Source organism: Vanessa cardui, chromosome 10 (assembly GCF_905220365.1).
Source record: "Vanessa cardui chromosome 10, ilVanCard2.1, whole genome shotgun sequence".
Taxonomy (NCBI): domain Eukaryota; kingdom Metazoa; phylum Arthropoda; class Insecta; order Lepidoptera; family Nymphalidae; genus Vanessa; species Vanessa cardui.
The window spans coordinates 2,075,556-2,100,598 of record NC_061132.1 but is presented as its reverse complement, the minus strand read 5'-3'; the positions used below and the strand labels follow the sequence as shown (position 1 = coordinate 2,100,598).

Here is a 25,043-nt window from a genome sequence, read left to right as displayed (position 1 = left end):
CTACTGCTTTAAAATTTAATAGTACTATGTTTATTTTATTGTTTGTTATTCCTATGTTTTTATGTATAAATGACTCTTATAGTATATTAACGTTTTAATCGTAAGTATATAATGTTACGTTATAATTATGAAAGGGCCATATTTCCCTCCAGCTCTTAAAGGTTTCGTATAAAGATATCACATTGTATCCTCATTCAAGGCCTAGCGGTTGCCCAACGCGCAAACAATACTAATCATCTCAAACACCGGGGTGAACGGCCCTGCTGATAGCTTATCAAGTTTATTAACACGTGCCTTGTAGCCTAGCTTTGTACTCTTCTAAGCTGAAATGTTTGGTTATTATACTTATATCAATTTGTTTAGATTATGTATTAATTATCGGTAACATTAATACTATATGAATGTTCGACTATATTCTGGATTTCGATAGCTTAAACGATTTCGAGTTCGAAATATATATGTTTTGTATTAGTATTTCTCATCTGTGATTGAATTTTAGTACCCAATTTAATTGCACGAATATTTTCTTTTGTTGACATAAATGTTTTGAATTGGAATAGGTCTTTTTTTATAAGTGTATTGTATAAGATCGCTAATCAATATAAAGCAAATGAAATCATCATCGTTAATACATCCTGCCTCTCGCTCCAAGGCGACGACGTGTTAACGAGAACAAAGGGAATGAACGATTCGCGTCTTGCATAGACGATTAGTGCGACTGATTATATTTAGAATGTGGATAATAATGTCTTAAAAGGTTATGAAATCTCAGTTTACTCGGAATGGACGTATTGAATTTACTCGGCTTTTATTTAAATTAGTTCCTTTTGACGGACGTATCTTGATTACATTTAAATATTTTAATTGAATCACTCGTTAATCTATTGATATTTTGTTGGGCGTTACGAGATATTTTAGTTTTAATTCATACTTTTAATTATATGGCGTCAAATTTACATACAGCTAATCGCCATTCTGTCTTTACGGTTTATAGTTTGTAGTTAATATTATATTTGTAGGTATTACTCGACGGATCATTGCTTTCAACACTGTAGCGTTATGATCGCTTTAATAGCATTAAGTTTTTTCATTGCCGTGTCTTGTACTGTCTGTTCCTACTGCGAGATCAAACAGCGATCAAGCTACTTACAGCGCTGTACGCTGCTTTTATCATTTAAAAATATTCCAGTTGTTAAGATATTTCAAACGACGCCTGCTATCGTCGCATACTCACCTGATTTCTCGTTTAATTTCGTCATAGTCTCGTTGTGTGTCCAGTCTCGCTTCGAGCCTGGCGATGTGCTGTTTCTTCTCATCCAGCCTTTCTTCCAGCCGCTGCAATTGCTGCGCATGCGCTTCTTGCAGCGCTGAAAGCGACGCTTGGAGACGTCGCACGTCTTCAACTAGTTGAGCAATCTGTAATAAAAGGAAAAAATGTTAATTGCTATTGAAATGAAAAATAAAAACTGTTACTATTGCCGGAATACTTTGATGTTGTGACGTATAAATTATATATTTTTTAAATTGTTTCGTCTCGACTATTGACTCAAGGAAGGCTAGAGTTTTTATTGAACAATATACAATATATGTCTGAATGTGTTCTATAACCTTATTAACCGACCGTAATCATTATATCGTAAAATTATTGTAATTAAATTATAAAATGGTTTTAAATTATAACTATTTGCGTCACAAAAAAAAACCATTAAGATAAAGATGATTAGTTTGTTTAGGTATTTCCTTAGCTTTACTTGAAATATATAAAACGATCTGATTGCTGTAGGTATGTTTATAACGCTCTATTGCGGTAATTATTATCATTACAAATTTATATTTATTCGTTATCGCGTTGTGATAAGCGCTCAGCAAATAGACTGTTAATAAAGTTATGAGTCAAAATAGTATTAAAATTATATATCTTAGTCATTTCATGGTAACGTCTAACAAGTATTTTTTAAAGTATATCAGATTCTACGTGTTGTTGCAGAGGCTCTAAGTTTGAATCCTACATCGAATAAATATATGTTTTTAGCATCAAAAAGTGAGTTATGTAGATGTTTGATTTAAGCCGCTAAACCTGAGATTGAGCCCAATACTGCTGAGCTGGTAAACTTTCATTCGTTACTTGTCAATGAGAAAATTGGTGTTTGAACAAAAATTATTACGAAATGGGGCATGATGAAACAGGTTGTAAATATTTCCAGTTGCAATAACATTAGAAATCTCTACAACTACATATAAAACTACATAGTAATTATATTATTAGTTTCTGTACAAGACATTCTTGATTTTTAAGGCACCAAATTTTTTGGCATATTAGGATGAAGTTAATCCAGTTTAATTATAGACACATGGAATACTTTAAAATATGGTGATGCCATAGAAAGGGGATGAGATGATATATACTCAGTCTTATCTATGGCATCTCTGTGGTGCAAGTGCTATTAATACTTCAGTGTTTTTATGTAAAACCTTCGATACGCTTCGACCGTGAAGATTCGAATCTCGGACGCAGCGGAAATCCGGCCGCTTCCGTCTGCTAATCAATGAAGGTCGGTAAATAAGTGCTGTATCGCTAACGGTGGCTATGACCTTGTATCCTTTGCACTGCCATCCATGCACCATTTTGTACACCGATATAAAATGGTCAGCTCAACTATTAGCAGACTAACAGTAGTCTTCTAGAATTGGTTGAATTAAAGTGTTTGGGTTTAGTCAGTAAAGCTTGTACTACTGAAGTTATTCCGCTAGAGTCGGATAAGAAGATCAGATTATGACAGATAAAAAATGGAGTACTTTACTTTGTACCAATGTGGTCGAAATATACAGGAAAGACGTATATGTGACTGTTTTTTCAATTTGTAATTGCGTATTGCGTATAAAATCATTACTCATAAACTAAACTTGGTATTTATATATGGTGTACAATTAAACATATCAAATATGATACATAAGTAAACATAATTCGGATAATACGAGATTGGTTTGTTAACGATACGCGATGTTGGAAAATCAACCGTTCGTCATTATAAATATGGTTTATTTCAGATTGAGATTTTTTTTTATTGTTAATGACAACCGAGGGTTTCGTGATAGACAACATAATCGGGTTTCAGTATTCTTTACGATGTTAGTATAATTATAAAAAACGTTTCACTTGGACCGTATTACGTAGCTATAGAGGTTAGAATCGTTTGAGAGTCCCCTTGACATGTATCTTTAGTGCATATCAGTGAAATAATTCAGTCATTACTTGTGTAAATATTGTTACATTGACAAGTCCTTGAGAGTTTGACATAATGCGAGAAAAACAAGACATTTTTAAATTTGTATAAAAATTAATACATTGAATACCATTTTCGAAAAAAAAAATCATATTATTAAATACTGTTGAAACGTATGCTATTAAAATTGAAGGCCAATTAGTTCATTAATCATTTAACAGATAAAACTTAAATAAAGTAAAATAATATTGGACCTAAAAATTTGTACCTTTAAAAATTATCCGTTTTAAAAAAAACAAGTGTTGACGTTCGTATGTTGTCATTAAAATAAAGTTTAAAAAAATGTAATGATCAGTTAAAGTAACTCATCAACAACTCACACGAGATGTTTAAATTAAATAATAATATATATTCATCTTAAGTAATAAAATGTATTTTTATCAAACAATTTAAGCATTATTCACGCTTGACTCACTTTTTATCATTCTTGATCCATTAATACTATAAAGCCTTAAATGAAATCAAACATAAGCCTTAATTGGTACAATTAATTTATTTATATTATATATCAAATATATACCTAAATCTGTTTTTAATTCTACGTTAAATTTTAATATAATAATTGAATAGCCTTGAATCTTATTTAATAAGCGATTAAATTAACAACCAGTGTAAAATTATAATGTAACACAAAAATCTTTTGTTGTTATGTTTTTCGAAATACTCTAAACGACAATGTAGTCCGTTTCGGAGTTTCAGCAACGCCCCCTAGTTTCTAGTTAAACGTACAATAAAAACATTGTAAACACATATTTGCCCCATTCAAATACTAGACATAAAAAGTATTAGCCGAAACGAAATTTCCCGGGACAGAACCGCGAGTAATTATTGTCTTAATTCGGCTCTGCGCTGACCGCCATTACGAGCGCGGAACGATGCAAGAGCGACAGCGGAAAGCACCAATCAGAACACTTGAATGTGTATCCGAAATGCGATTGGTTAATTTTAAATCTTCACAATAGATTAATAATACGTTTATTAAATTCAAAATGCACTTCGTTATCTCTATTTCTTAATTTATTATCTGTTTTAAATAAAATAATTGTATTTTGATGATATCACATCTTTTTGTTACGTTTTTTTGCTTTCAAGTCGTGTGCAACAGATATAATGTAATATTAATCCGGAACAAAAACTGTGTTAACAATCTGTTAGTACGCTGTGTACATTCCCGCTCTCAACTTGGGGCAAACGAGGGTTTCTTCTCTGAAGGGTTAAAGGGTGACCCTCAACAATTACCTACAATCATTACTATGGACAATTATGTTTTCGACCATCACAGTTACACGTTTTTATTGGAGGCCGGTTTTTAGTTTAATTGCTCGTCTTTTCGGACGCCTCCGCATTGTGATTACACTTCGTCGTGGGCGATTCCAGTGACCAACGGGCCATGAGCTTTGATGGAGTCGCAAGACCCTAACGCTGATTACCTGTAATTAACCGTTCTTTGTAATTATTATTTACAAACATAATGCAATTCGAAATTCTAATTCGAATTGGCAGTTTTTTTTATATTACGAAATGTTACTTAAATTGTCGCTCGGGTGCAAAGCTGATACTAAATGTACTTAGGTACTACAACATTTTTTTCATAAGGATATCACATTAGAAACTTCTGAAATTTTATCAGTGTTTCATTACTATATTGTCCATTATATAGAAAAACCTATCATCATCAAAAACCTAATCATCAAAAACCGTTGTGTAGTTTTAAAGATTTAAGCATACATAGGGATATAGGGACAGAGAAAGCGACTTTGTTTTATACTATGCAGTGATGATGTATATCTCAAAGTGTCGAGATCTTTTTGATCTTAGTATCGGATGTTGAATAAATTCCGATAAGTTCGTTCTCGTGTGTAAACTCGGGCGACGGCGTAAAGCCTCGCTGCTCGTATTATAAATACAGTTGTACTTCACCGTGCGTGCGTTAAAAGCGTTTTAAACTGCGGTTCTTTTGTATTTTCAATTGCTTAGTTACAAAATGCAAAATACTAGGTTGAGCTATAAATTACCGTGACGTCTCCGGCTCGTTATCGTGTCGGCCACGTGTCGCCTTTCAATCGTACCACACATAACCGCGAAGAGATAACGCATTATGAACCTTATTACGGTTATCTTAAGGTTATTTATTAAATGTAATAGCTAAACACTTAGCTTGACACCGATTATGTGCCTAGGATATCTGGATTACCTTGTACCATCTATCACCATAAGCTGACGGCGACCCTATCATACTTTTGACAACTCACGAATGGCTTTATTTTGACAATGCATTATGTTCGAGATAACTGAATCGTTACTAAATGTTCTTGAATTGATTTAAACACTGTCTGTCTGTCTATGTGACTTGGATTTGATAATGAATTTTTCATTTTATTTAATAAATATAAGATACGTGGATGCATAACGTTTGTATAAGAAAACATTACGACAGTATTTGAAATCGAAAATACATAGAATATTGAAAGAGGTCAGCGTAGATTCGATCTTTATCGAGACATTAATATAGCGATCGCAATATCAGCGGCCGAGCGATCGTTTGCTTGTTTTTCCGTTTTCTGTCATTTAGCGATCTCTCGTATTCGAGATTATCAGCCGAACAGCAATCGTGGATTACGTTCTAATGAGAAATGTCGGACAACAATTCTGTCCAACGCAAACAATAAAAAAGCAGCCCGCCAATCATCTTTGAGCAAACAGAAATATCGAAACTTTCCTCATTCAGACATTTCCATATCAACACTCGCATCAAAAGAAAAAGAACGCGATCAGAGACACGGGACGTCGATGTACGTCATCGCCGATACACAGGGAATCTAATAAAGTAACAAAACTGAACCAATTCGGCCCCTGACAATCCATCGTCATAAATTTGTACAGGTCTCAATCACAAAAGAAGTGCTGAAAGACAAGTGGGCGAATAAAAAACGCATAATACGCCATTTTTCCGTCACAAAGTGGAATCCATGTCGGCGATATGTCAAACTGGTCAAATATGAGCGAATTGGCGGGCAACCGTTATTAGCCGGCAAAATGCGATCGGACCGCTGCCCCGTAGAAGGCCAGGGCGACGAACCCCTTCCCGAATTCGAGCGCCGAAATCTGCCGAGCAGTACCAACTGCTAAAAGCAAAAAGACGCTCGGATAGCTTCTACGGGCGGAAAGTCAAAGTTTTCCTTTTTCCACATCTATCACAGTGTATAGTTCGAAGCGAGTTTCATTTTGGGGAAAAATGATAAATGACGTGAATGATTGAACAGCCGGACACGAGTTTCGAATCTCCAAAAGAGATTTCAGCCAATCCGTTTTACATTTCATTCGAATTATGACGGACTCGCAGACTGACAGCAGCGCAACTATAGGAATTAAAATGCAAAAATTTATCGGCCATTTAGTGGATTGTCACGACATCAGCAACATTCCATAAATATTCACAACAATTGTCGCGGTGCTTTTATAAAACCCGCTGTGATTGACAACAGACGTCACGACTATCAATCAAGCATGCGTGATCAGAAAGCCTCGTGTGATAAAAATTAGCCGACACGGATCTCGTGTTCGATAGCCGTTTATTGCGCCGACACAAGGCATACAATTCGATGACGATTTTTGTATTCGAATTTTGCAAATATGGTGTCATATTTGACGTTGACAGCGAAATTGGCGGGAAGTTTGTCTATGCACTTTCGACGTCGCTCGGATTTCGTGTTTGAAAGGCATTGACAAGCCATTAGTAGGTTCAGCGATTAGTTTTCATCGCTGACAGCTGATGCTCTTTGATTTTTTGGTTAGCTGGTTATTTTCGACATGATCCGATACGAAAATCGAGCTATCATAGACAACTGGAATGCAATTGTCTGTAGTTTTGAGGCAGACAACAAAATTAAGCAATTATAAGTTGTGGAACCTCATTTATTGCTTGTCTATCGTTTGTGTTATAAAACAGAATAGGAAACTAAGTTTCCCTCATAGGTATAAAGTTCTCATTATGGAAGCCGGCATGCATCGTTTGGGTGTTCGAATTATAAATTCATAATATTTACGTAGGAAATTTTGCGAAGGTTTTTTTACGAATGGAAGATATTTTTGTAGCCCTCATATATAAGTCGTAGGTGATTATTAAGTAGTAAATAAGGACATGATAAATAACCTCAGAAGGATCCAATTTGGTCAGTAACAGACCTCTTAACACGTCAGCGCACCGCACGCGAGTACAACACGCTAGTATGGCACAGTTGTGGAGGTTGTTTAAAGAATTTTCGCGAAGTTTTATTCTTTTACGTTTTCAGAGCGCATACATCATTGCCTGGGTGTTTTCGCAAAGATATCTGGTCTAGATTATTTTGAGTAACGGCAATGGGGAAAAAAGTACGGCGGACTATAAAATATCGTTTTGTTGGAGCAATTAAAAGGTGCACTGTGTAGCGCGCTCGATGCCGCTTGATAATTTCTAAACCAGGTAATGTTTAGTTTAGTTTAGTAAGTGAGTATTATCAAAAAAATTGTTCCTCGTCATGACACGTACATTTAGTGGTGACGGTTACTTATGTATGTAGTAAAAGTCATCTTATCTCTTAATCTTTCTACGTCTGTGCTTCGAAGAAAGTGAAATCCAAGAAAATACTAAAATACACTAAGTATAGTTACCAATAACAAAGCATTGACATTTATACCGGCTTAGAATTGAAAACTTTATGTTTATATAATTAAAAATAATGTTTTAACATCAAAATTTTGCGTTTTTATTGTAAGTACTCTTTTCCTGTAACCTTTTTCAATAAGTAATTTAAATTAAAAATAAATTCAAAATCTGCTTGACAATTTCTGAGATTAACTTCAACCAGAGAAAGCTTTTTATAAATACAGATAAGATCTGGCAATGAAGTAATTCGAAATATTCTCTGAGTATTTATTATTCTACAATACAATGCAAAGCGGATATAAACAGCTGATTCGGTTGTTTCGTCCGGGATTGCAATCTAGGTAATTATATTAATTCAGTTTCGGATTTATTGCTCCACTGCTATCGAAATTCGGGCCAATTCGAGATTTACTCACAGTTCTATTCGAAAAGTTAAATATTAATTTGTATAATTGATAATTGAAGTTCCATTAGACTTCATTTTTTGATCCGCTGAGATGAATAAATATTTGTTTTGTTTTCGTTCAAATAGTATATTGTTTTCGTTGGGGTTTTTTAATTATTCATATTTTTGACAACAACGACGACCTATTTTAGTGTTTTATTTCGGTCACAGATTATACTACCGACAATAAAGATTATAAATCGAATAGTGACATGTATATCTATTTGCTGTGCTTTTGTTTTCTCCTAATAAAATGAATAAGCACTAAAATGTAATAGGTAATGTTTGTAAATTAAATAACCCTATTTTGGAAGTACTCTTCGATCTCAAAGGACGTAAGCGACGCGATCCGGAGATTGGGTAATCTCGGGACGAAATATGATGATGGTATTCAGATCACGATAAATTTGAGACAAATTACAGAAGTACATTCATACTGTATGACCTATCAGCTGTCCTAATAGATGGATAGTAACCATAGGAAGCAGGTCCAAATCCATACTATAGTCCAAGTCCCGAAATAGTGTCGATAATCCACATTGTACTCATGAAGGAAAACATCGTGAGGATACTTGTCTTTTTCGGATGAAATTTCGTCAATTAAATCCAGCAAACTATATCGTAGCGTTGATTTAGAGTATCATAATTATGGAAGAAACATAACAACTTCTAAAGACAAATAAATATGAATACATATAGTATGTTGTAGTGCAGATAAAGATACTATATGTGATAATATAATAGCAAAGTTAGATAACATAATTAAGGGAGCTACTAATAAAAGGAGAGTACGGAAAAAGCGACAAAATTCGATATTAGTAATTAGTCGGACTTTTCTAATTAGACTGAACAAATAGACGAAATAAAGCATTAAGGAGTTGTGCAAATAGTATGAAGAAGGGGAATTAAACAGGCACGTAGGGCCACTGGATATGACGTTTTAAAATGTTATACAATATGGCAGAAAGCTGTGTTAAATAAATCCATATTCGTACCACGTAGGTTATATTCTTAATCATATTTGTTACCATTTTTATTGTTTCAAACTTGATTATATTTAAAAAAAGTATTACCATGTAAAGTTCAATTAAGTAGTATGTAAAATTGATTAATGTTGCTTTTGTTCGTAGTACACAATAATAATTCGAAATACAAATTCACATTGTAATTTTTTTACGTATCGGTATTGAATGTGCGTAGTATTATTAGCAAACTGCGCTCATGTCGTTTCCATGCGTTGTGTTTCTTTGCGAACAACCCGTATGCAAGCTTCGTAAGCAAATAATATGACAAGATAAAGAGAATGGAAAACGATATTACGCTATACGGAACATTCAACTAAACGCGGAGCGAGGCTATGGCGAGCTATCTTTTGTGTCTCTAGTGTGCACGACCTTTGAAATCAAGGATTGATTGAGACTTAGTCCATATACCATAAATATAAAAACCTGTTATAACATTTTGATATGTATAAATTGTTTTAATTATAATTGATTTTTATTAATTGTTTTTATTTTTCGATAGGCAGGCAGACTAGCAAATATGTTGATTGATGTCACCAAGGTTCATGGACAATGTCACTGTCAGAAATATAGTGGAACTAATTCACTATGTCCTTCTTATAGTTACACTGGCTCACTCGACCTTCAAACCGGAACACAACAATACGAAGTATTGTTGCATGGCAGTGGAATACATGTTAAGATTGTGTGGTGAGGCTGCCACGCCAGACATGCTTGCAATAGGCTCTACCAACAATATAGTCTACACTTTTGTAATCGATTGTAAAACAAGATAAAGCTTCTACTTTCCAGAGAACCATTAACGGTTCATAACAGAACTCAAAATAGATTTATAATAATCTTATTAACAATTCTTTCACCGAGATTCCTGTCTCACTTGATTGGATAGACCCGCACTTACAACCAATTAGGTCTAAGTATAAACAGTTCCTAATGACTCGAAACAAAATGGCACTCGAATTATGAGCCGTGCGTTTTAAAGGATATTAAGGCTGTATGCGATATAATTACGGGCTAGAAAGAGACCGCCGTCATAGTTGTTATCATTCCAGGACAAGCCCGCGAATTCCCTCGGCATGTTGACACTCGCATAGCTCGAGACGCGCCGTCCTATGCGCAAATCATTTTTTTCATACGAATTCCCATCTTGCGAGCACTGCGTAATTATAAATAAAATTGACATTAATTACTCGTGCGCTTTCAAAGTAGGTTAGCGATTTCTAGAAATAATTCCCTTAACGCGTAATGGAACTGGGTTTTTTTTTAATGTCGCAATAATAAGACTCTTGTCTCGGCGTAGAGCTATTTTACTACAATTAAAAAAAACACAAACAGCTGTCTTGTTATTCGATATGTGCTCGATTAATTAAATTTTTACTCATCAACGAGACGATTTGGTTTGTTTATTTTTATTTAATCTGTTCGAACAAAGGTCAAAGATTGAAGGAAAAAATGTTTTTAATAGGGCTAATTAGGATTCTGTACGTTCGCGGTGAAACCAGTCGAGCGAGAAGCCTGCAGCAAACACAACAGTTACAGACGAGACACACATTAAAAAATCAATACTAGAACAGAACACGCTCACAATTAAGACGCATCCCTCAAACGTCATAGCACCCTTGCTCTAAACAGAGCAACGGCGACCGCAGCGGTACCCATCGCCTTTATCGTAACCACATAGAGTCCAAAGTCGAACGGCGGTCGTCTCGCCACACGCAATCGTCGTAAGAATGATCCCGTAGGAACGTCGCCCGGGACATCACTCGTAAATATCAACAAGGAACTTATTGTGTCGCAACAAAAACCAAAATCGAATGGCGTCATTCGGATCGCGGGAAAATGCGGTAAAGAATGATCCCGCTAGCAAAAATGTATACCCGGCTGGGGTAGCGTGGGCACTTTGGGCAATATGCAAAAGTTGGGGTGGCGGTGGGGGGCGGGGGGTTGTCGTGATTAGGCCGTGTGTGACGATGCGCATCTTATGCCCGCATTACCCTTTCGTTTTCCTTCCGATAGCTGCCTTTGTGGGGCGGTCCCTTTACTTATCTGTATAAAAAGTAGATCACACGATACCAATTTTCTTCTAGTTTTTACGTAATCAACATTCGTTCGGAGCTCGATGCTATGCACGTCTTTGATGGGTGGCTGAATCACCAAACTAGTGACGTTTCTCGATCAGTGACTTGGCCGTAGTAACTTTGTCATCGGTTGCATTTGCGTTTGTAAAGTTTTGACGTTTAACTAAATCTTCGTGATTAAAGTTTTTGCCACAAAGCCATCGACACCAGCACAATTGACTGAACGTAATCCCCATTAGGAAAACAAACGACACTCGCTGAGGGCGGACTCGTTAACACACTTCCCAAGTTTCCCATCGAAAACTACCCCGTTTAGACTTCCAAATACATTCACCGAGGACAAACTAATAAACGTGAATGTTTAATATTCTACCAAATCTTCGACGCTCCCTGGCTCTAAATTTCAATACGAGCTTAAGTAATATCGAATTCTGGAACCGCATTCGGATTTACAAAGTCGTAAAAGACGCTGCCGTTTTTGGCTGATACGACCTTTCGGTCCGAGCCGCGCAAGAGCCTGATACAGACGTTATGGACGATTCAGAGAGTGATTTCCCTTGAAACCAATGTAGCATATAAATACCATTATTCTGAAACAATACACATTTTCGCCCCCGTCGCGTTGTTTTGAAGAAACTTCAAATGCCTCATGAATATTCGAATGTTTCGTTGCGTATTGATTTTTTATTTCACACACACATACCAAGGAAAAAAAGGTTGAATGCCTTTTTCATATTAAAAAAAACTGACAATCAATAATATTTATTATCAACAAATACAGAGTACATTAGCAGAATACATTATCTCTGTATGTCAAACGAGCGATTTTTCGGCGGCACTTAAAGCAGTAATTCCTCGATACCTACTTCCCCCGCACTCACACATCGGCATCTAATGAAATCAGACATCCCGGCGCAATTGTAGATTCAATTAGTACACAGCAGTTGCCATTCTTATCGGTGGAGACGATTTTACGAACGAATTAATCCAAAAACATACGATCCTATCTCCCCTACCTACCCCCGTCTTCGCCAGTCGAAACGTATTGATGCTCATTGTATTTGTCGAGAGTAATTAAGTACATATGAATAAGACGAACGCGACTTCTAGCACTCTCTTTAATTCGTCAAACGATATTACAAACGGATCATTCGTACATAAACAATTTAATTTATGACACATTTTTAAATCGAATTAAGTTTACAATTTAATCGCCGTAAAGTCGATCCCTAATCAAAATAAATAAAATCGATTCAACGACTCAATACAATATTCTAAATGTCGTCCACAATCAAAACATCGCAGCGTGGCCGATCGGTAATCGCCGATTCGATTATCGAGGGGAGGAAAGCAATTTTTTATTATTGATCATGATCATTGATCACGCCTCGATATTGTTGATTATTGATAGATTGATATTAATGCTGTGGGGTAGCGGTTTTTTTATACGACAATTGACGTCACCACAATTGGTTATTGTAATTCCATTGTGCGCGATTATATTGTGATTTTGTTTGCGAGTTTTATTTGTATATCTTTTTGTTGAGTGTGTTTGTTCGTTCGGGGGTTACGTTTCCATCGGGAAATTGGAAATGATTAATATATTGTTTAAACGACGGTTCCCGTTCGAGATGCGTGTTTAATAAATCGTTACATCGTATCTTATATTAAAACATCGCAATAAAGCGCTCGACTGCGTGTTTCATAAAGGGAGTGACAATTCCGTATCCGATCGCGAGAAATTAATATACAATATGAGTACCGCTTTGCGCGTTCTACTTCAATACGGGAATTGACACCACAATATTCCAAACAGATATAAGATTGCCCGGAGCCACCCCCGTGGAGGCAGTTTATTATATCCGAACGTCTTCACGATTGAAACCAATTGTTAATTGAGCTATATCTATGAAAATTGCGTCTGCGAGTCGATTCTTATCAGTATTCCGTTAAATTTATTACAACAATGCCGGCTTTGCGTGAAAACGAACGGGATTTTTGGGTTACGATTCAATTAAGCCTGTTTTAATCTATAATCGATGTACATTAATTTTATCTTGAGATAATATATTTATCCATTACGTAAATACTTTTTAGTGAGTTTATATTTTATCTGTACCAAGACGATGTTTACATATGTCATCTGTGTTTTAACATAAATGACAAGTAAAGTACGGCGCGAAGATGTGTTATGAAAGCGCCTCAAAATTGAAAGGCACCCGACAATAGTTAGACAAATGAATAAATCCAAATGGAAATTTCCTATTCGTGAACAATAGTTAGATTTTAGAGGCTTGTATCTCGTACAGACAGATTGATTGGGCTCTTGCTATGTTGAATAGTGTGGAATGAGATTTATATATTCATAATTAACACAAAGTAATTTTATTAAACAGCTCAAATATTTCGTATCCACAGCGAATTTTAAAAATAGAATAAAAATTATTAAATTATTGATTTTTAAAATTCGAATTCAAAAATTCCCGTTGTTATAACATAATGTTCTAAATTCAAATTATTTATTCCCGAGTTAGACAACTATCCGGTGTTTCTTCCTTGTGTTGTTTCTTACAACTTCATCACTTGCGGATAAATCATATCGCGTTCACATAAATTGTATTCGCTCTCCATATTTCGTTACCTGGCCCGTTTGTTACGATTTTATTATGAAAATGAATGGCAGGGGGGGCGGTGGAGGGGGGCGACGATCAAAAGGGTTCCTAATTCGTACATTCGCTGCACACTATAGCAACTAGAGAATTTTATGGACCGAATCTTTTATGGGATAATCAAATTTTGTAATATTAATGCTTTCGATTCGTCTGGGAATTCATTTTCTAGTTTTGTTTGCGGTCGCTTTTAATAACTAATATAATGTTATACGTTTCTGACGAGGATATTCGGATGGACGTTTATTTGAGTTATATATTCACACAATTGTGTCTGTTTACTTTTTATTATTAATGTTTTATTTGTTTTATAGAACGTTTCGATACGATTTTTAGGAATTTTTGAAAAAAGTTACCAAGTTTGTGTTAAAAGCAGGCGCGAAGGACATAAAAACTTATTGTACTTATTTTAAAACAAATAGGAATCATTAATTTTACAATGACAAATTCCATAGAGTCAAGTTTTTTTTTTATTTATTCATGTGGCAAACGTATCAAGTAAGTGTTCTTCACCTATATATTGGCTCAGGCAAATAGGGACCAATGCTTACACCGAGATTACACTGGGTCACTCTCTTCAAACGGGAGAAAATAATACAGAGCATAGATGTGAGATTATTTTTGCCTTCATCAGTAAAAGTATAAATATATGTATTCAATACAAATATTATTAAAAGATGATATATTGTTTTATATGTCTATGTGTGTGTGTGTGTGTGTATGTGTGTACAATAGGAATCATTGTTTGTCTCAATTTGTTCGTTTGACTTCCTGAAAATTAATTTGCGGTTCGAATTCAAACAAACGTTTTCACATATACCAAGTTTTTCTTTGTCGCTACACGTTTAGTTTGTTACGAGTATAAATTGGAATTTTCATTGTTCACACACGTGTAATTAGAAAACAGAAGGTTTCGTAAATAATTCTTGCGTCTGTGCGGCGTAATTAAAAATGTTACTTTGCTATATGCTCGCTTCTGTTAACGTATTCTTATTTTAAACTGTCAATCGAAAACAACGTTATTATTTATTAAATATGGAACGCGTCGAAAATTTAAAAATCGAATTCTTTGTTTTATGCGTTCTAATTACGCGAGCATATTTCTGTCACGTTTCGAATTTTCGATGATATTATATCGAATGACAATTTGAATAAAGAACGGATTCGTTGATATTTAAATGAATCGTAATGAATGATTTTAACGAAATCAGCAATAAATTGTTTTATTTAAGCGCATACGATGGAATCTTCGGCAGAGAGGTTGCGTCTTAAATACTTAGTGATATGTATGTATGTAACATTAAATACGAAAACCAGTGAATTTATGTAAATTGATCCTTAGAGATGCTGGACCGAGGTGAAATTTGAATGTAAACTTCCCGTCATACAATATAAGCACCATTTATTTTGTCCGCTCATAAAATATAATGATTTTTGACGCTGCTCTCGGTTATATTAATTTTGTGGGCCGTATTATAAGGGTTGAAATATCGAAAGGTATTCCTGTAGACTTGTATTAATGACATGTGCGTTCATATTAATTGTTCTTATTAATTACGTCATATATTTCGCACGTACTGATATTACAAAATGTTATAAATTCAATTACGTTGATTGACGATCGAAACATCTAGACTAACTTTATTTAAATAACGTATAAACGCGAGCACATTTCAAATATCGAAGCGAATTTTAAAACTCATAATTGAATATCTAAACGCGTCTAAAATTCATAAAAAGAACGACAACCGCTCACCGCTAAGAGATCCGAATGTATTTACATAAAAAACAAATAATACACGAGATGGGATGCGCGCATAAAATTAAAATCGATGAAATATTCTACCCTTCGAATTAAATATCATTGCCCCGTCTCACACAACACAAGCAAACCCGCAGCACACAGCTAAGATCTAGATTAACGGAGAAGGGTCGATTCGATATTTTTGTCAATTTGAATTTGGAACGGTCCTCTTATGTTATTTTTTATTTTAAAAATAGACTAAATTTCTTGTTCCGGTACGAAAAGTTGTTATTTTAAATTTCGAATTTAGAACAGTTCCATTGCCTATATCGTATTTTCAAACATACGGCTATTTCCTTGCGACTGATTTCGATGCGACGCAAAATCTTTCGGTTGCGGAGTTGATATTTAAAAAAAAGCGTGATTCCGATGGGGTGTAGCTTAAAATATCGGGCCTTATTTGCATACTAACTAAAATAATTTATTATTTTTTCTCGGAGGGTTGCCCTTGTGGGGTGAGATACAATGGGCATAACTAGAAACTGAGTGTTATTGGCCCGATCGCGTCGCTGTTACATTTTCATGCTTCATCTACATTTAGTAGGTTTTGATGACGCATAATCGTATTCCATAGACAATATTAAAAATTGTAATTTGTATTTATTTTAGCTCTTTTACGCCTAAATTGCCTGAAATAGACAGACGATTTTATTTTAGGCGATGCAAGTCGCGGGCGATATTGTAGTTGCTAATAAGGCAAAAATTCAAATTCCTCGCGAACGTAAAGCAAGTTTTATTGCAAAGCTAAAAGTTATATTGTTACAAGCAACTCGAAACTGTTTGGCAGTATTTGAAAATAGTCGACCGGGGACCCGCGATAGCGCGCCACTTACGACCGACGATTACGAAATTCTAAATCCAATACACTCCGCCCGTACTAAAACAAATATCGTATTAAACATACACAGAAATGCAATATTCCACGTCAAAGATGCTTAAAAGTTGGAATCAAAGCGATTCGAAATTCGTAGTACGGTCGGCAGCGACGCATCCTTACAAATCGTGATTGTGACGTAAAACTTTGCCGGAAAAAGTTTGCCGACTCTTCGTCTGTCGATGTATTGTTCGACGTTTCAATTTCGTGTCAACGGTTATTCATTTCGGAACTGATGCGTTCGAAATTCAAATTAGACGTTTCGAAACATTCGACGTTTGATTCTATTTTGTTTTTATATCGCTCTATTCGCTTGTTCGTTAATAAGCAGAGATATGACTTTTGTCCTATAGTAGGTTCTAGAAGTTATGTTAAAATGTCATTAATTCCGATGTCCTGAGCGTTCCTGAAGGGGTCACTGCTCCTAGGTTTTCCGGCAGCGCGTTTGCTGACGGTGGCGCGTGTTGCGAACGAAATTATCATCCGTATCAAAGGGAATATTTTAAATACCTATACATAAACATGGCTACGGGCTAGGTCCAGCCCAGACGGCCTCACACCACGCCGCAAGATTTACACCCGTTTCACGCGCGATACCGTCCAAATACTCGGATGCATTATATTTTAATTTTTTTTTTTCATGTCTGGCTTGTTATGTTTTGTTACAAACGTTTTAATCGCTACGCCAGTGTACTGGCAATCGAGACACAAATCAAATTTTAATTAATTTCAATTTAACAATTCTCGAATTTAAAGTTTAGACGCTGTTTGTAAAATCGATATATTACTTTGTATTTCACTGAAAATAAAAGTCGTTTCGTTGGCTGTTTAATCTCCGACCTAATTTTTTCTTTTAATAATAGTTCCTTAACACGATTCCGATTCATATGCAAATACCATTCGAATCGAACCCCAAATCTAAGATTCCATTCAAACGACACAAAGGAACTTAACGTCTGTTATTAGTTACAAATATTATAAAAGTAATTACTACTTTCGAAGTTAACGTGAATGAACCGCGGTTCAAGCGCTATGGAATTCTCGTTACAAGATGGCTGTTCAAAGGGATTTCCTCGTATCGCAAGTTTTGATTTGTTATCAATTCCACTTCCTCGATACGAAAGTTATTCCAAATAAAACGATACAAGGAAACCTTAAAAATATGATATTTATCTACATATAAAATCGGCCATTACAAAACAAAGCGTACAAGGGGAGACGCATCGGGCAAAAGATATCGGACTGGAAAGGGGTTGATTTTGATTGAATATCTGTTATTAAGGCCCTCCCCGCACACAGACACATTAAATAATATACACATTTAGTTTATAAATATGCATGAGTTTCGTTAAAATTTGTGTGCGTGCGGGGTGTGTAAGAGCGCGTCACTCGCTGCTAAGGTCATAGACAAGTCGCTTTTATGACGAAGAAGGTTGAATGATGTTCGAACTTTTTCGAAATAGAAAATTAAATATCGAATGATTTGAAATATGTTTTAATCTTTGGAAACGTCGCACGCTCGCTCTCGCTCGTAGGAAACGTGTCCCATTATTCGCTCTTATAATAAATACGGCTGATTCTCCGCTTGATGGCACAGAATAATTAATGAACGATATTCCGACGATGTGAGGTTTCCTTTCATAAAATTCGTCTTATTGTTTTCAACGCGTTCCATTTATTTTTTGTTTGCCAACTTCCGAATTAATTTACTCTCAGTTATGTTTAGCTATCAGAAGCAGCGACCTTTTGTGTACCACCTTCGCTGAGTTAATTTAAAAAAAAAAGTATTCCAAAATCAAATGATGACACGGTTTTTAATCAAAGTCAACACTTATTTACTAACGCATTCATCTTGTGGAGTATTCTCCAATTTTAAACGCTACGCGCTGTTTAATTTGTCGCTATAATATATTTTTTTATGTATTAAGCGTTGAAGATGAAACAATATTCGGCGGATGTTTTTTAGAAATCATAAATTATTTTTGCGTCCGAACATACGGCGTGTGTAACACGATATTTTATTCATTACTAATTTCGATAATTAAATTCATGCAGGCTCGTGTAAAATATAATTAAACCCATTTCATTTGATAAGTCTCTTAATGAAAACAAATACAAAGATCCAAAATTAAATTTTAACGATGTTCTAAAATAATTATTCAAACGTTCGAATATTTCTTTTAACTAAATAGACGAATATTAAATGACAATTCTCGTTTCGTTTTTTTTTTACTGTTACAAAAACATAAATAACGTTCATTTTTTTAATAAAACGTCGAAGCAATGATCGAAATGCCGACTGTCATGTTTCTAATGAAATTAACAAATGAACGGCAAACAAATTGCGTCCAAAAATCTATTTTCGCCTGATTGACGCGGAGTGGAATCGAATTGGCACAGACTATAGATGGCGCTCGCGTCTATGGCGCGCTGTCAGCCATCATTAATGAGCTGTCAAAGTCAAGCGTCGTAAACGTGTAGTGTCTTTTCTTGGACAGGGATGTGTTGACGATATTTCATCTTTAACATTCATTGATTTGTTACAAACGTTTATTAATGTTGTTGTACTCGTTCGCGATTATATATCGGAGTTGAAGAGTTAATTTTAATAAGTAACAATATTACTTATCTGTTGTCTAATTAATACATTGTATGTCATTTTATATTATTTATAAGATAATATTTCTCGACCTTATATATCTTTTGAATAATATATATGTATATGAAATATAAATATTCAATCAATCACAGCCCTATCCGCGCAATCAGACGATCCCGATTCCCGACAGATGACATTCCGAATTACAATAATTTTAGTTGACGTCTGTAAATCTAAAGTTGTCCGTGTCCTGAAATACATACATATATATAATACACACACAAACACAGCTTTCGGGGAATGTTTTATTTTAGCTAACGTTATTTGATACATAATAAAACGTGATAGTTTCGAATAAAAATATCTTGTCGAATGAGCGAAATTAGTCAATAGTCATTTTAAAATACGACACTGAAAAAAAATTGAATCGAATCAAACGATGTTAAAACTAATAAAATATGGCGTCAAAGAAAACTGGCTTTGATCCAAATTTTTAATGAACGCGTTTTTTTATGAAAAGTATGAAAAAGTAGCACGTTATGAATATTCGATAGCACGCGTCACGTCGCCCTGCTGAGTAGCGCCGAGTTTACGAGATACGGCGGTCCGACTCTTTATCTGTGGACACTACGGTCATACAATTTATATTAATCTGTGGTAGAGCCATCGGCTTTGATATCATCCACCATATCTTAGAATGGTGAGTGAGCCAGTGTAATTTCAGGACATAAGAACAATCATTATTATGATATATCATATATATTATATCAGTCTATGATATTTTAATTTTATTATGTTTATATGAACGGATATAAAACGAAAATAACGTATTTGAGTAAATAATTAAATGTTTTTTATGGTATTAGTAAAAAAAGATGGCGCATCTCACGTAAATAAGGCGCGAAAATTTGCGTCTGTGAACGACCACAGATTAAAGAATATAGAAGGTGATCTGAACAGCCTGTCGTGAGCACACTTCATATAATAAATTCAGTACTGTAAGTAATGTTTTGCTTTTTTTAAGATGTTAAATCGCTATGACGTTATAACTTACAGCCCAGTTTAAGAAGGGTCCTTTTTAAACAGGGTTGTTCACCTTGCTGTACCAAAGGGTTAATTCTATACGAAAGGGTTATTACAGAGCGACTGCGTGATTATGATTGTATATATTCGATTCGTTTGAGGTATTGCGTGCCAGAAATGTCTTTGTTTTTTTTTTGGCTAAAAATGCTTTGCGTTGTCTATGGTTTGTATTGTTTTGTTTGATGTTCTTAATTTGAAATTGTTTTATGATATTAATTCTTTATTCTTGATACGATTTAGTTTTAGTTAAATTTTTTGGCATTTAAAATATATAGTTTTTTTTTTTAGTTTTAAAAATAGTTTATTGAGTAATGTTGATTGTTTTTATTTGCAATTTTGATATTCCTATTGACATATGGATAATTAATTTGATTTTTAATAATAAAACATAGATCCAATTATTATCACAGCTGATCCATATTAAGATCTATGAAAACTTGTTTATATAGAATCTATTTTTTTTATATTTTTAATTACCTACTCGAAAGCCGGCTTACCCTCGGGGGTAGTTTAACTTTATATATAATTCAGATGCAATGTGCAAGTCTTGTGTGCGTATTATAAGGGTATTATCTCTGGGGACCAAATTTGAGATGGGGGCGTTCAAAAATCAAGGATCGAACCCTATCGAATGATATTCTTACACAATGTAGCCCTTTAACTCTGGGGGGGGTCAAATCTTTATATAATTAACTATGTATTTATTATATAGATCGATAAATATATGGAGATACTGTTATCTGAATTGCTGTGTCACATAATACTTGCAAAGACTCTTCAATTATATTAATTATTTTAAATGATATAATATATATTTACAATAATTATGTGTTATATTATTAGTCATTTCAACAGTCATTTTTTTTTATTTATCCGATGACATGTAAATAAAAATATTAATATCGAAGATTTGTAGACGCCCCTCTTAGTAAAAATTATCGAAACATACGAAGCATATGATCGTAAATTGTCAGAACGTGATATGCGAAATTTACTATATTCATTAGTAAAACTTAAATGATCGCATATACGCATTAAAATAGCGTATCATTGTTAGTGGTCATACAACATTTTAAAACTGAGATACCTATGAGTTCTTAAAGAATAACTGTTTATACAAATTGTCGATATGACATTCGAAATTCAAATAATGATTACTTTTTAAATTTTTGTAAATTCTTATACAATAGCAATGAAGTTATATTTCATCATTAAAACAATATCTATTTGTCACACACTTTTTGGTATAATCTTCGAAATTCAAATTTTAATTGAATTGTTTTGTTCGAATACAAAATAAGGAGTTTCTTTTTAAAAAGTATGAATTCCTTTTGAATTTTGCCACGTGGGTTTTAAAAATTGTACGGAAAGTTGCGTTAGGTAATAGAATAATATTCTATTCATTGAATGAATTTGAACGGTTTTTACTATGAAATAAATAGTTTATTTTACGTAATTTTCAATGTAGTACGTCATATATACAATTGGTTGCGTCACTATTAGAGTTATATAAAATTAAGCCCCGTGTCTGATTTGATTATATTGAAGTGTGTATGTGACACAAAAATCAGTAAATAATGGGGGGTGGACAGATCGATTGATCTGAGTCGCTAAGGGTGCGATCGTAGAAGGGTTGCTTAAAATATTGCAAAGGGTGCCGCTGATGTTATCAAATGTATATAAGTAGCCGCTGGACATCGAAATTTTCTTAAATATTAAAAAAAAATGTGTTCTATATTTAAATCAGATAATAAATCTTGTTTAGTTTTAAAAAAATAATTATAATAACGTATCTATTAATAGTAAATATGATGCCCCAGTTTGAAACTAAACTTAACCCAGCCAACGCTACGTTTAGACAAACAAAAACTCAAAACAAAGCGATAGTCAGTTTATAATTCACTTTTATTATACAGCGTCAGGCGATTATTTAGCAGATTCAAAATGGCGGTCCGTGATAACATTAACATTCGAATCGAAAACACAATCGGCACGGTGTTACTTGTTCTTAGAAAATTTGAGGCTCACGACAGGCGAGCGCGCGCCGGTGGAAAACGGTTTCGCGTGACCGGAGCACGTTGTGTTTGACACGGAATTGTCTGTAGTTTTCACACTCAAATTTTCGTTAACCGTCTCGCTTTTCGGCAGCGCAATTAGTGATCGTTATCTTGTTGTGTGCCTGCGGAGTCGGCATCGCCTAGTCGGAACTATTCATCGAGCACTTTAACATACTAGCGACCCGACCCGGCCTCGCATGAATGCAATGCTGATACTAAACATAGTAGAGAACAATGATATTCTAATCAACAGATATGTTATACCCATACTAAACAACAGAAAAAAGTGTGCCGCGTCAGGGACCGTTTATTTTACATTTCGTTACAAGTAAAAAGGATAGCTTGATAAAAACAATAAGTAAAAGGGATAACTAGATGTTTTAATTACGCTAAACGTATTACTACATAATTATGATGTATTATAACGTAATACTGGCATAATTATGATGAAAACGATTAAAGGCAAACGTCCTAATTAGGACGTTTTCTAGTCTTCACTTTTTGCGCGTTAATGACATATCTGTTTACTAGAACATCATTGGTAGAGAATGTCTAAATTATCAGTGTCAATGATATATACAAAAGCCTTCCTATCGAATCACTCTATCTATCAATAAAAACGTCATCATTCATTGCGTACTTTTAAAGATCTAAGCATACATAGGAACAGACAGTGGTAAGCGACTTTGTTTTGTGCTATGTAATGATGATAATGATAAATGAAATAGTCAAATCCTTAACTTATTTTTTCATTTATATATTGAATATAATTTTGATAGTACCACGACAGCGCTTGCATTACCAAAACTAACTACCCTTTGAACCCCACCCGTATGTAAAATTGAAGCCGAAATATTACTAATAAATGTGAGTAATTAATCATTTGAATATGGGTAGTGGAGTTCGTGAGTATTTGTTCAAGGGATCTTGTTACAAAAATTAATATAATTTCACTATGAAATATAATTACTGTAATTTAGTCAGTACTAAATAATGTTTTTCTTTGCTAGCAAAAAAACAAGGCATACACTAATGAGGTCTCAAGAAAAAGAATACACTATCACGACTTTCGTCGTCATTGGGAACGAAAGCTATTTGAATAATTATACGTTAGAACAAATATCCAACGTCATCAAAAATCAATGAGGCGTCGTCGTAAGATAATTCGAGGCACGTTCGGAGACGTCGCATAAATCATTTCACACGATGTACTGACAATAGCCGGCTCTATAAACACACCCTACACGTTTCGTAATTAATTAAAATTATTAATGACAGCACAAAATAATGCGAAATCGATAAATCCTCGTGAAACAGTTATGGCGGAATAAAACGAAGCAAAAATACTTGAGCGCTGAACGGGTTATTAATTCCTTGCTAAATACTATTTTGTTTTTTTTTTCTCGCGATTTTTAATGGCGGAAATATGCAGATGCCAGTCGTTTTACGTTTTCTTTATTGACACTTTATGGTTCGGAAACTGGGAATGGCTTTTCGAGTACGGTTCGATATTTGTCGCTTTATTCATCCCGCTGGCAGAGAATACTTTTTTAATCCAGTCGTGTAACATTAAGGACAGATAATGTACATTTAAAGATGTTTGAGCAAAGATATGTTAAGGGATTACGAGTTTCGTGGGCCGTTTGTTTTATCTGTGGCCTGACAGTCGATACGACGTGGCCCGTTTAAAAATGGAACCTTTTAATAGTCGCGCGATTCGAAGTAATCGTTTGACGTTCGAGATTATTCGTATTAATGCGGCGCTTAGACAATCCGAGATATTGACAAATTCGAACCATTAGTCGATCGCTAAGTGTTTCTGTCGATTGTTTCCCTCGAGCTGATACAGGAGCTGTGACGTCTAATGCTCACACTGAGCAACGCGTTCCGATAAATAATTGACAGAATTGATCTTTAATAACTCACATAATTCTGAAGACACGCTATCCTTACCTGAAATTAAAAAAAATAATAGAAATTAATTACGAAGACATTGTTAAATTCTTAGTACATTAAATGATTGGATTGGTGACGTCACTTTAAACAGGGCGGCCATATTTAAAACGGTTAACCATCTGTAAAGAGGGTGGCGATTACCGAATAACCCGGCCGATTAAAGTTGACCCGGACAATAGGCGCCTGCACAAGACGTTATCGGTAATGTAACTCTTTCTATTGTTAGCCGAGTACTATTTAAATTGTATGGGTATTGAGCGATTTCTATAAAGTATAAACATTGTAAGACGCAACTGACAATACGCTCGCTTAATGGGCTAATGCTTACAATATATACATACATATATATATATATATTATACATATTCTCGTAGTAATATATGTATTTATACAAGTATTTTGTGTTATATATTCATGATTTATTAACTTGTTATCTTTATTAATATTATAAATAAATCTGTAGCTCTTTCCCGACCAAATCGCTGAACCGATTTTGATGAAATTTGGTATAAAGCAAACTTGAAATC

General features: G+C 34.5%; 1 protein-coding gene across 10 annotated transcripts in view; it reads right to left on the bottom strand.

Moving 5' to 3' along the window:
• The window catches only part of LOC124532916 (homeobox protein cut), a 131,544-nt gene that overhangs the window by 26,154 nt on the left and 80,347 nt on the right, over positions 1 to 25,043 (bottom strand). For all 10 annotated transcript variants that reach the window (XM_047108033.1, XM_047108034.1, XM_047108042.1 and 7 more), the window contains one exon: positions 1,235 to 1,416. In XM_047108033.1, coding sequence (XP_046963989.1) covers positions 1,235 to 1,416 — 182 coding nt within the window. The remainder of the gene's footprint in view (positions 1 to 1,234; positions 1,417 to 25,043) is intronic.